This window comes from Serinus canaria, chromosome 6 (assembly GCF_022539315.1).
Source record: "Serinus canaria isolate serCan28SL12 chromosome 6, serCan2020, whole genome shotgun sequence".
NCBI classification, from domain to species: Eukaryota; Metazoa; Chordata; class Aves; order Passeriformes; family Fringillidae; genus Serinus; species Serinus canaria.
Genome location: NC_066320.1, coordinates 28,774,848 through 28,787,813, shown reverse-complemented (window position 1 = coordinate 28,787,813; position 12,966 = coordinate 28,774,848). Strand labels below are relative to the sequence as shown.

Genomic DNA, 12,966 nt, shown 5'->3' with positions numbered 1-12,966 from the left:
GAGGTTTCTCTATCAATGGAAATAAAACTGATTAATGCAGTCTATCAGGCTAAGGAGCAAATGAAGCATGAAAAAACAACTGTGTACCCCCAGAAAACCAGCTAGTTTCCTCAAGGACCCAGAGCAACATTTCTTTTCTCTTTTTTTTTTTTTTTTTTTTTTTTTTCCCCTTTCCCCCACCTCTTTAATGTCAGAGTTTTACTCCGTGCCCAGGATCGCTCCCCGGGAGCGGCAGGGAGGGAGAGCAGCAGCTGGGGCGCAGCCTCTGCCCGCAGGACCTGCTCCTCACCGCACCGACCTGGACAGGGGATGCAAAAGATGGGGGGAAACACCAAAAAACAAAAAAGAAAAAAAGGAAAAATCCTCTCTCGCTAACTAAAGCACATATTTTTGCCGAGGAAAGCCTCTCTCGGCGGAGCGCGGCTGTTTCACGATCACGACCCGGTCCGCACTTCAGTTTCCAACCAGGGAAGGGGATGGGTTTCTCCTTGAGGTTTTTGTTTGGTTGGTTGGTTCTGTTTCGGGGGGTTTGGGGTATTTATATACAGCAAGTGCGCCTCTGCGGCTTATTTTTAGAGGTCTCTTTAGCAGCCAGCGAATACATTAAGGAAATGCGCCTATGGCCGCAGGAATGTGCGGCGCGGCCGCGGGGGTTCAGCAGCTAAAAACAAGGCGGTGTGAGGGGAAACCATCGGTTTCCAGGAAATTTGGGGGTGAAGGGGAAAAGATATTGCTTAAAAAATTAGGGCATATTGATAAATCTTTATTGACAAAATATTGACAATGACATACTTCTTGGAAGTATATAGTGTGTTAGAATTCTAACAAATTAAACACAAAACACAAAAATATTTACATTCTGGTATAGAAGACATGAAGGAAACATTTGTCACTTTTTTTTTTCTTTTTTTTTAGTAACTCTATGATCTCGGAATATTATAAGGTCAGTGCTTGAAAATTGACCCAATGAAAATGGTCATTAAAAAAAAAAAATCAATCCGCGATTTTAAGTCCCTTTTCTCTGGATCCTCCCAGCCTAGAAGGTGTCCCCACCGCCAAAATTGGTGGCTGGGTTTGAGTTTTGTAAATCTTGAAAAAAAAGGTAATCATCATCCGGTTTTGCAATGGGGATACAGTTGGGGGCGGGGGGGGGAGATAATTCCATTTGATTTTTTTTTTTCAGCAAAAGTTATGACCAAGCCCAACCTCCCCCGCCCCCCCGCCTTTCCCTCCCGTCCCTCCCCTCCCTACCGTGTTTGTCCATCCGGAAGGAACACTATGCTTTGTTACTGCTACTTCATTTAGCTTTCACAAACACTTTGACGCCAGAAGTTATTATAAAATGTTTACAGACTGCACATTTCTCGTAAAATAAAATTAAAAAGCACACAGAACCTGTCTTAAAGGGAAAAAAATTACAATTCATTTCTGTCTTTAGGAACCGGAGTAATTTTCCGGGTTTTTTCTTTTTTTTTTTTTTTCCCCAGACGGCTTTACACATGCAATTCAAGTTTCTGAAACAGGTATGGGTTTTGGCTGCTTATGGAAATTTCTCTTTCAAAGACGGAAAAAACCGTGAAGTGCAAAATGTCCCGTAAGGTGTTAATTTTTCTGGTTTGGTTGGGGGCTTTTTTTTTTTTTTTGCTTCTATTTTTTTTTCTTTTTAAGATTTTTTTCTATATATTTTTAACTTTTTTTTTTTTTTTTTTTACCTTATGCTTTTAAAAGTGGACTGCGATAAACGGAATACCTGTCAATCACCTCGTCCCGGTGTTTTGGCTTTGATTGACAGATCCCCTTTGGCAGAGAGGTGCCGGCAGTGCCACAGTTCGGAGCCCTCGCTGGCTGCCCTCGCTCGCTCCCAGCTCCCTCCCGGACGGGAATCGTGTTTTGATGAAGATCTCCATGTCCTTCCCCGCACCGCCACGCCGCGGGGGTGGGGGGGTGAGCCTTTAACACTTTCGGTTCGTGGGATGCTGGCTTGGAAAAGTCCAAAAGTGCCAGTTTTTAATCGTCCGACGTGACGTCGATTTCCTCTGGACTGGCTTGTTTGGTGGCGATTCTCCACCGGTTAATGTGATGAGTCCCTTTTTTCTTCTGTTGTGAGTCTGAACCTTCCTCTTCCAACTTTTGCCGCTTGAACTTTGTCCGTCTGTTCTGAAACCATACTTTTACCTGCGGGAGGAAAGGCACCGGGCGTTAGTCCTGCCCGGACCAGGGAGATGCTCCAGTTCCCTCCTGCTCCGTGTGCCACCGGGCTGTGCCCTGCCCTCCCTGCGCTCTGTCCGCAGCGTGTCCCCACTGCTGTCACCCTGGCCAGCCTGGAGGGGGGCGAGCACCCGCTTCCACCCAAACCTCTGCGAGAAAGGCACGGCCAGGCTGCCCCACGCCCTCCGGAGCTCGCAGCGCTCAGGAGCGGGCGGCACGGCCGGGGGATGCTCCAGGAGCTTCCGCGGGCGCGTAGCCCCGAGCAGCGCCCAGGTAGCCCACGCAGAGTGGAGCTGGCCCGTGGGCTGTCACTCGACGGCCCCGCCGCCCGAGAGGCTCCGTTCCCCGCTCCTGGCAAGGTTCCCCGCTCCTGGCGAGGCGTCCCCGACCTCCAGCCCCGGGAGAGCCGTCAGGGCTGCGGCGGGGAGGCCGCGCCGGCCGCGGGGCTCCCACCTGCCCGGCAGAGGAGAGAAAAGGCAAAGCTTCGTCGGTTCTCAGGGGCGCCAGGATGGGGCTGGGGGGAGGACGCAAGGGTTTTTTTCCTTTTGGAAAAGCAAAAATGTACCAAAATAGCCCGAATAGAAATGCGCCCATCACTCTCCGCAGCATCTCCCTGGGACGCGCCGTCCAGGAGCGATCGCGGGGCGGTGAAAGCCGTAAGTGGCATCATAAATATCCCTCTGATTTTGTTCAGAGCCGCGTAAATCTGACTGAACCATCCGGCAGCTGACTTCAGTGCTTTAATTACAGATAGTATTGATCTGGGAGCTATCTCCAGGGCTGGCCACACTCCTTGTAGCGTCCAAAGGTAAACTTTTTTTTTTTTAAAAAAAAGCAATTTAAACTCCGGTTCTGTCTGAAAGTGCCTGATAAAGGCCTCAGCAAGGGGGGGAAAGGGAACTGGAGCATTTTAATAAGCTGGTTTAACCCGCTTCGCTGCCTCTTCAGAACAGAGACCTGACTGGCCGGACACACATCTCTGCTGCATTTTCATATTCTCCAAAAGTCCCCCATTAAAAAGCTGAGCGGGGAACAAGGGGTGAGTTTAATTTGCTTTTAGTTTGCTAATTGAAGGGGAGGACGGTTCATTTCTGCACGCTGATCTCCCAAAAGGGAGCTCATTTGTAGGGGACTGGGGGTTTGACATCCGGACAAAAGACCCCAACCAGCTTCGGAATCAAGCAGCACAAAGACCACCTTAAATACAGCTTTCCAGTAGAAATAAGCCTGTGACCGGTCCCTTGTTCGGGGAACCTCATAAAAGTGGCGATCCCTTTTTATTGTTTTGTTAGGGAGACATTTTAAAACAAAAGCTCCAACCTCTTTATTGCTTCCCCCACGAAAAGGAGTTAAGGGAAAAAAAAAAAGTGTTACAACTTAATCCGCCCAGAGAACGCTGTGTTTACTGGGAACTTTGAACTAGGCTGCGGCTGGGTATTTTGGCTTTTTTTTTTTTTTTTCTTTTTTTTTCTCTCTCTCTTTTTTTTTTTTTTTAGTACAGTGCCACATACTGTAGCAGAGACAATCCCCATCTGGAACCCTCTCTCCACGAGTCTCCTGGAAGGGCACAAAACAAAAACCCGACACAACAACAACAACGACAACAACAACAACCACCACCAATCCTCCAAACTCCAGCCTTTCTTCCGGCGGGGAGAAAACCGCGTGAAAAACGCGCTCGCAGCGGGCCCGCCAGCCCCGGGTCCCTGGCCGTCGGGGGGAGCCTGCGCCAGCCCCCGCCGCTGCTCTCGGCCCGTTCCGGGCCGCCCCACGGGCCCCCGGCCCCGGTACCTGCCGGGACCCTTGGCCCGGCACCACCGTGGCAGAAACATCGCCGAGCGTCCCGCCAGAGAGACCGAACAGTCTCCGGTGCCGTTCTGGCCCTCAGCCAGTCGGCTGGGGAGGGGGTGGGGGGGGGGTGGAAGGGGTGAGGGGGGGATTCCTTGTGAGTAATTTCTCTGCTTTTATTTTGCATCTTTCTGCCCTCCTGAACCGGCTAGTCACATCCCCTCTGTCGGCTAGAAACGAGCGAAAATTCATCCAAGGAACTGTGTTTCTGCTGTAGGGTTTAAAGGGAAGGTTCTCCTCCTTTGCTCCCGCATTTGTTTTGGGGGCTTTTCCCCTAACATCGAACTCCTTCTTGAGGGTGACACCAGTCCCGCAGCAGAACGACCGAACTCGCAGATCGCAGCTCCGGCCCGGGCTGCCCGGGGGACCCCAAATCCCCAAATCGCGCCCCAAGTGCTGCTGCTCCCCACGCCCGGCCGAGGCACCGCGACCCCCGGCACGGGATGTGAAACCCGAACGGGAAAAGGATTTTACGACACTCAGGCTGGGGAGATCCCTCTCCCCACTGCACCGGTGCGGGACTGGAGGCCTAAACACCCCTAGAATCTGCCCTTACCGCTGCCCGAATCTCGGCCCGGCCGGTGGGTTTTCCACAGGAGATGCCCGTACTTTCGCTTTGCCAGCTGCCCGTTCCCTGCTTGCCCCTTACCTGAGTTTCCGTGAGGCTGAGGCTGTGTGCCAGCTGTTTTCTCTCCGCTCCTACTACATAATGGTTCTTCTCAAAGGCATGTTCCAGTCTCAGTAATTGGGATGGGGAGAAAGCTGTACGGATCCGTTTGGGTTTCCTGGCCAGTGCATTGTGCAATAGGAAGCTCTCCGGGCTGGTTTCATTCCCTGGGAAACAGGGCAAAACAGGTTAATAAAACACCTTCCCCAGATGCACTCGACAGCACTTATTAGCGCAAGAATTTTTGTTTCCCACCATTACCCGCAGGATAAATCCAACTACAGTTTCTTTTTAATTTTTCAACTCCTTTTTAGTATTGATTTTTCCTTTGATAAATACGTGGAGGGAAAGGATAAATAAGCAGGGGGAGGAGAGGACTGGTATAAATTAAAATGCTAAAACACAACCTGAGGAGCACTACAGAAAATAAAGAAGGAAAAAAAAAAAGACTTGGCCAGAGCACGGCTGCGGTGTCTGCGGCTACACCTCACGGCTGCCCCCCTGCCCCCCGACCACCGGAGCCTCACGTCCTTCCCTATTTGTTTGTTATTTCCACCTTCCCCTCGCAGCCAGCTGCTCTCGGGGCTCCCTGGCCGAGTCCTGCAAGTCTCCCTGGCCGCCCACCGAGCTCCGGGAGCCTCCCGCCTGCTCCCCCGGCCTGTCTCGGCTTCCCTAGCCCAAAACTTCGGCCGGAGCCTTTCTCCCGCCGCTTCCCTTCATTCTCCCGGTGTGCTGCCCTCAGCGGGGCTCCCACGGCCGCCTTCCCGGCCCCATGACCCTCCCCGCTGCCTCGGAGGCGCTGGGAACCGGTGTGGAAATAAAGAATCAAACTCCGAGGAGGCCACAGAGCGGCCATCCCATCCCATCTTATCCCATTCCATCCCATCCCATCCCATTCCTGCCGGCCTGCCCTGGAGCAGGGGAGGGAGCGGGGGGTGGTGAGCCGGGGCTTTTCGGGGGACATTTCCCTCCGGGGTGCCCCTGTGCCACTTCTGCGGGCTGGTCCTTCCAAGGTGGAAACGGCACCGAGGGGCTCTCTCTGTAAGTGCTTTCAAAATCGTTGGAGGAGGAGGGTGTGTTTGAAATCAGGCTGTGGCTCAACACCAGGACATTTCCGCCTTTCATCTACCCCTCGTTACCAATCGCCTGGTGCCTGCGACAAATAATTTGGTGAGCGAAACCTGTAATTTTATTCTGAAAGGGTAATAATCCATTTTGTGTCTCAGACCGCCTGGCTTTGGAGAGAGTGGCTCCTTTTTCAACCCGGCTGCAGCGGCCCGGCTGTGGAAGGCCGGGGAAAATGCAACATGCAGGTGGTTTGTTTTCGTTCCGAATTAAAAAAATAAAAATACAAGGAAAAAAAAAAGGCAGATGGATCTCTGCGAGTGGAGACTGATTTTGTTTTGTTTGTTGGTTTGCCTGTAATGAAAGTGGCAGAAGCCAGACCCATTACGGGAGAAATCGGCTTACCCCTCGGAGAAGACGCTGCCGGTTACAAAGGGTTAAGCAAGGGGGATTTTATTGATTGTCCGCCATTGGATTCGGTTATTTCCCTTCAGCTGGTCATTAATCGCTTGGCATTTGGAGCCCCTGGCTGACCGCACGGTCGGGATCGCCCTCCATGCCCCTTCCCCGGCTCTTCTCCGCAGCCCCATCTCCCCGCGCTGCTCCGCTGCTGGGATTAATTCCCCCCACACACTTCCCTCCTCCTTTCTCTGGGGTTCGCTTCGTTTCTTTCCCTCTAACAAGGGCAGCGGCCGCGCTTGGGGCGGCGGCGGGGGCTTCCTGCAGCTCGGCCCCGCAGCTCGGCGGGCACCGCCGCCTTCCCGGGGGAACTCAGCCTCACCATTCCCCGCTCTGCGCGGCCCCTTCCTTCTGGGCTCCTCTCTAGCTCTTAACACACCGGAACAAAAAAATATCCACCTTTTCGTCTGCTTCTAATGGGGGTGGAAAGCTGACGGAGTCCCAGCCGGCCTTGCCTTCCCGCTTACCCCCCTCTTCCCGGGAAACCAAAACAAACCGGGAAAAGCAGCAAAACAAAACCAAGCCCAAGCTCTTCGGCTCTGACAGCTCTCCTAAGTTTGGCCGAGGGGGAGACAGGGACAAAAGACCCCGGGTCCGGCCGAGCCGAGCCTTCTGCTCCGGGCAGGGGCCGCCCTCCCGCCCGCCGTCCCCCAACATCCGCGCCGCGGGGACCGGCCGGGGGATGCGGAGCTGGGTCGGAAGCAGAAGAAAAGTTGCACGTACCTTGGAACCTGTGGCCCAGATACCGGTAACGGTGTATTAGCCACGGGTAGAAGGTGGAGGGGTCCCTTTGCTGCGAGGCGAAGAGCGGGTGCGTGGAGTGCGAAGCAGGCAGAGGGTGGGCAGCCAGGGCGTGAGGAGGGGGCACGGGATGGACCGGCACGGCCGGGTTCGGCGGGTGGGAGACGGCCTCTGCAAAGACCAAGTCCGGGTTGGAGTAGACCCCCCTGCCAGTGGAGTGGAAGCCGTTGAGAAAAGGGTTCATCGGGCTGGAATTGGCATAGCTGAGCGCCGCCGGCCGGATAGGATCCTCGGAGCGAGACGCGGGCAAGGGGCTGTCTTTGGCCACCAGCGACTCGATGGTGAAACACCGCTTGGGTGTGGGCTGAAACATGCTGCCGCGACGAGAGTCCCCGACCCAATCTCTGCCCGTCTCTCTCTGGTGCGCGGGAGACGATCCGGGGAAGTTTGCAGCAGGGAGTGACTTGAGGAGGGATAGATACACACATAAATAGACAGGGGCTGGAGGAAAAGGAGGCAGCGGCAGCCAGCGGTACCCAAAAGGGAGACACACACACGCACCACGCACACACTCACACAAAAAAAAAAGTTGCTGGGAGAAGTTTCCCTCCTGCAAGGAAAAGGCGGTCGCGCCCCCCCCCTCCCCCCCTAAGTCCAAAGACAATCCATGGATGTGATCGGCCCTCTTCACAAGTTGTGCAAACGATTTGTTAGTTCATGAGCCTAATTAGTGCTGGGATCACATAAACAGCTTCCTCTGAAGCCTGGTAAATGGCTTGATGATTGGTCGCTATTACTCGCCTTGAGGTTGAAGGGGGAGACTCTTTAAAGTGCGTCAGAGGGGAGGCGAGCGCCGGGCAGCGCCATCGGGAGGGATGGAGCCGCGGATCGGAGTGCGGCGGGAGCGCGCCCGCCAGCGCGGGGGGAGCGCGCCGCGCCGCCGCCCCCGCCCTGCCGTCTCCCCCGCTCGGCCCCGCTCGGCTCCGCGCCCCTCCGCAGCCGCGCTGCCCTCCCTCCCCTGCCGCCGCTCGGCGACCAAGGTAGGCGGAAGGGGGTCGGGGAGGGGGCCTCAGCGGGACAGGAGATGGGGGGCCCTGCATCTCCTCGGGTGGGGGAAGGGGGGAGTTGGGCTGCTCCGCCAGCGCGACACCCCCGTCCCTGCCACCTCTCGGGTACTCTCAGCCTGGCGAGGTTACCTTGATCGGCCCCGGGGCGTCAGGGAGAGATGCCCCGCTTGGGAAAGATTTCGTCCCGGTGAGAGAACGGCTCGTCCTCCTGGTCCGAACTTATTTATTTCCCCTTGGCTCCTCCGCGCTGCCCGCACCGAGCGGTGCGGAGCACAAAGCGCGGGGCAGCCGCATCGTGCAAAGCTGGGGCACGCCGGGCTCTCGCAGACGGGACGGGGGATCAAGTCTCCGGTTCCAGCCTTGTCCGTATTTTCGCGTTTACCTTTGGGTCCGGAGATGATTTTAGGGCTGAGTTCTCCTCCTCCCATTGGCTGGAGCTGCAGAATAATTATGATCACATCCTAATACTCTTGGCTGGTGCTTACTGTTTATTGGTAGTTAAGGATCTATTATCTATTCATCAGCCTCCCATTTTTGCCAATTACATTCTTCTAAAGTGAAGTACCAGCAGGTATTTTGCACATTTACAATTAATGATAAAAAAATCTGGCGTACTTTAAATCTATTACGCTGCTGTGTAATTTATCTTAAAGATGCAGAATTGCTAATGTAAATTAATGTTTCTGTTGAACCAAGGGATGGGGGGAGTCTTAAAACCAGTCTTGCGTTTCTTTCCTTCTCTCCCGGACGTTGTTTTCTGTTTTCTTTCCACTTTATACACTAAAAATCCGTTACTTCACTGCATTAAATTATGCTAAAAAACAAATCGCCGTCTAAATGGTTGTTTCCAGTAAAGGGCGAGGTGAATTCTATTCTCCTTCCCCACTCTCTGCTAAAAGCATCTGTTCCCAGCTCGCCGATATTTTTAACACAATACCAAAACGAGGGGATAATATAAGTGACAAAACAGTGTTGGGCACGCAAAGATGCGGCTGTTCTTGCGCCTTTGTTTGAGGCCGTGTTTCCCTTTGTGTACCCCGCGCTGTGTGCACTTTGTGGAGGGAGAAGTTCACTTTCTGTAGGAAATGTAAATCTGATCTCCAGGCGTGGGGCAGCTGCACGTACAGACATCCACAGCCACACGTGCGTGCGAGCGCAGAGAAAAGTGAGCTTTACACGGCGGAACTCAAATCTTTGGGCAGATTTTGCTGCGAGGTGCCCTTCTCCCAGGTCTCACACGTTTGGGAAAACCTTTCCTGCCCGAAGACACCAGAGTGCAGGGCTCTGGCCCCGCTGAGCTGAGAGAGCCGAGCAAGGGAGAGAAGGATTTCCCTTCAGCCCACTCTTGTGCCTCGTGAATATCGCTAGTATCTAAACTTTTTAAGTCTCCTCACCCCTTCTCCGTGCAACTTTTTGCCCGTCAAGCGGTGTTCATTACGCCACTTCTCGAAAAGATCTGGGGTTATAGACACGAGCAAGGATGAGAAAGTGCCCTAAATAGGACGGGTGTTTGATGCACTGATTTCGACTGGGGTCTTGGTTCTAGAGCACTGAATATGAAGAAAAAAAGAAAATAAATTTAAAAAAAAAAAAAAGAGAGAGAGAGAAACTTCTCCTTCTCCTAGGAAGAACACTTCTGCATCTGCTCATTTACACTTCTCCGGGACTGAAGAATGAATCTGAATTGGAAAAACTTCAACTCTTAATTTTTTTTGCCTTTTTTTTTTCTTTCCAGACATCCTGACATAATCAGGGGGTTCCTTTGAAAACTGCATCGAGTAATTTAGCACTTGGGGAGGGAGGAATTATATCCGTTTGAAAAGAAACCTCACGCACGCAGAACCTCCAAAACGATCGATAAATTTCCCTCGACCTTCTTTACCGCCGGGGAAATATCCTCTAGACTAAAATCCCTCTCCGAAGGGGGAGTCCCGTTGTTTTGGAGCTGAACGGAGGAGGCTACGCTTGCAGAGGGGAGCTCTCCACATCCAAGTCCGATTTTTTTCAGGAAAAGCGAGTGATCTCGGCAGCAGCACCATGGAGGTCCGAGCCGTGCTCGTTGTCTGTGCTCTGTACATAGGAACACATATCTGTGTGCATGTCGTGTGTGTGCGCGGGGATACATCCAGGCAGAGCAACCGCAAGCAGAGCCTGGAGAACACAAGCTTTCCCTGGGTTTTGTCAGAGATAAAACAGGCCGGGAGCAGTGAGAACGAAAACTAAAAGGACTCGGGATGGGATTTCCAGGAATTTTCCTCTTTTCCCTAAACTTTTGTATCATTCTCGCATTCGTCAGCGTGGCCATTTCTCGTGGGCGCCTCCCGCGCAGCCCCGGCCTCTTCTGGCCCGGCCACGGCCGCCGAGCTCCAGCCCGGCCTGCCCCGGGAACACCTCCCGAAGCCCCTCTCTTGAACTTTTCCTACCCAAGGTCTTGACAGGTTGCTCTCGCTGTCCTCTTGGCGTCTGTATGGAGAGAATCTGGCAGGGGCTCGCTTCCCAGCAGTCCCCGATCTGCTCGGAGCGCACCGAGAGGCAGCAGCCTCTCTCGGAGGGAGGGAGGGGTGCGCTACGTTAGCAGTGAAATTACATGGCTGGCCTCGCAGGCACTAGCTCCGGATTTCCAAACTAATACTCACCTTTAAAAAGACCAGCCAAGAAGAAATTGCGAGGAAGGTCTCAGATGCGGGGACCTCGGGGTAAGACGGTTATTCATGGGCTAAAGCAGGCTGAGCTTTCGCGGGTATGGGGGTGGCGGTGAGGGAAGTTTCAGCCTCCCCCTAACTTTCTTTTCCAGGTGGGATTTGTCTCCCTTTTTCCCTCCTGTCCCAGCGATTCATGCACACAGCAGGAAGGAGAGGTGACCTAGGCAGGTCGTGTCTGGCGTGGGGCTGATGGAGTTAAAAGAGAGGGTGAAATGCCTAACTTAATTCTTTTCTGGATACCCTAAACCCTACTTAGTATGTCTAAGCCTCCTGCGAATCCTTCGCAAAGCGCAGTGCTGTGCGGGAGCGACGAGCCGGGCTGGGCCGAGCCCAACCGGGTTCCCAGGACCTGGGCCGGGCTGCGGGGCTGCCGGAGAGCCCTGGCCGGGCACCACGGCCTCCGCCGAGCAGGTGGATTCCCTGGGCAGCCGGCCCCGAGCAGCCGGAGCCACGCGTGGACAGGGCCTTGATCCCCGCTCATCCTGGGTTCCCGGGTGGGACGGACACACGGATGCTTCCCACGGACCTCCCCATCGAGGAGACCAGCCCTGAAAACATCACCCCTCTATTTCGGTCCCGCACAGCCGGGCCAGCGCTGGAGCCGCTGGGATCCCGTCTCAGCAGCAGAGAGCCAGGACCGGGACCGGGAGCAGGAAAAGGCCTTGCTGCCCGGATTTCTCTCCCCGACCAAGAAACTGCGATCGGAAGGGTTGCTTTAGTTTTTCTCTTTTCGACGCTATTCAGGGCCTCGTCCCCTCTCGCTCCCGAACCAGCGCCACTTGCGCTCTGCACAGCCCGGCCCCGCCGCGGTTCCGCGCGGTTCTTTTCGTCCCGGTGGTGTCGGACTCGCGGTTCCAATACACTGTCATTAACACCGGGCTCCCGTAACCCCCGCCTTCACACGCGAAGCCCTAACCCGCACCCATCCGTGCCAGACCTTTCAAACATCAAGGGGGAAGCGGGAGGAAATATCCGCAGCTGCGTGCGGGCGCGGTGGGCAGCGCGGTACCGAGAGTGCGGGCCGGGCCGAGCCGACCCGAGCTGAGCCGAGGCGGCCCGCTCGGTGGCTGGGAGCGTGCCCGCCCGCCTCCCCCGCCGCTCCCTCGGCGCTCCCGTCCCGGTGCCGGGGCCGGTGCCGGTGCCGGTGCCGGTGCCGGTCCCGCCCGCTGCGCGGGGAGCGGGGCCGCGGGCGCGCATCCGCGGGGCGGCAGCGCCCCCTGCCGGCTGCCGCGCAGCTCCGCCCGCCCGCGGCCCCGCCGCCGGCAGCGGATCCCGGGCGGGCCCGGCCGCTCCCGAGCTCCCCGACCCCGTCAGAAAGCCACCAGGAGCATTAAGGCCGCTTAATGTGTCTATTAATAAAAGTAATCAAGCCCTAAAGGGCTTTTTCTCTTTTTTCATTTTTACTTTTTTTTTTTTTAATTTTTGTTTTTGTTTTATGTGGCGCAGCATGCATGGAGAAAACTCCACGCATGTGTATTCACACACGTCCACTCACACGCACTCCAAACTCCCCCAGTGAGTTGGCAGAACGCTTGATTTGAGCTAGCACGGAGGGACCAGCCCGTCTGAAATCTGTCCCTCCGGAGCAGCCACCGGAGCAGTTGGATCCAAACACTGCATCCGGCCCCTGAACTTATTCTCGCACTTTGACCAAAATTTTGGCTTCAGCCAAGCCGTGTACTGCGACTTCTCGTTCGTGACGCGGTACAAGCGAGAGGGCTTTGAAAAGATGTCTGTCTTTCCTGTCCGCCTGTCCGGTTGACCTGCGGGCTCTGTCCCGAGGGAACAGGTCCTGTGGGGACTCCCTTGGTCTCGGAAATGCTGGCTTGTCGGCAGCGCGGTCCCGCACGCCGGTGAGTTACAGCCAGTTTGCAGCTGTTGAGTGCTGAATTCATGGCAGATACACGGGCTACCTGGGCAAGCCCTGATTCGACAGCCACGGGAGCTCTTCCGTGATGAAAGTTGGTCAGACTCACAAGAATAAAAAAAAAAAAAAAAAAGAAAAAAGAAAAAAAAAAAAAAAAAAGAAAGGAAAGGAAAGAAAGAACTAAAAGCAGAAGCAGAGTTGCAGGCCAGCCAGAGACTGCGAGTGTCCGCACTCAGGACACCCCGTGGGAAGCCGCTCGAATCCTATGGGAACGAAAAGGTGTCCAAGCCTCCACTGCTGTGGAGGTTGCGTGGGAAGAACGTGCGGGAGATGCTTTTCCAC

The 12,966-nt window shown here is 54.7% G+C and overlaps 1 protein-coding gene across 3 annotated transcripts; it reads right to left on the bottom strand.

Moving 5' to 3' along the window:
• Positions 1 to 742: 742 nt before the first annotated feature.
• EMX2 (empty spiracles homeobox 2) lies at positions 743 to 8,463 on the bottom strand. 3 transcript variants are annotated; one of them, XM_018910588.3, is made up of 4 exons: positions 8,185 to 8,463; positions 6,971 to 7,451; positions 4,706 to 4,890; positions 743 to 2,175 (listed from the first exon to the last, which is right to left on the bottom strand). In XM_018910588.3, the coding sequence occupies exons 2-4, from the start codon at positions 7,359 to 7,361 to the stop codon at positions 2,008 to 2,010; spliced, it is 744 nt and encodes a 247-aa protein (XP_018766133.1). In that variant the 5' UTR covers positions 7,362 to 7,451; positions 8,185 to 8,463; the 3' UTR covers positions 743 to 2,007. The 3 variants fall into 3 exon arrangements, with proteins under 3 accessions (XP_018766133.1, XP_009085398.1, XP_030097262.1); XM_009087150.4 differs by lacking the exon at positions 8,185 to 8,463 and having other exon boundaries at positions 6,971 to 7,804; XM_030241402.2 differs by lacking the exons at positions 4,706 to 4,890; positions 8,185 to 8,463 and having other exon boundaries at positions 2,072 to 2,175; positions 6,971 to 7,849.
• Between the last annotated feature and the right edge of the window lie 4,503 nt (positions 8,464 to 12,966).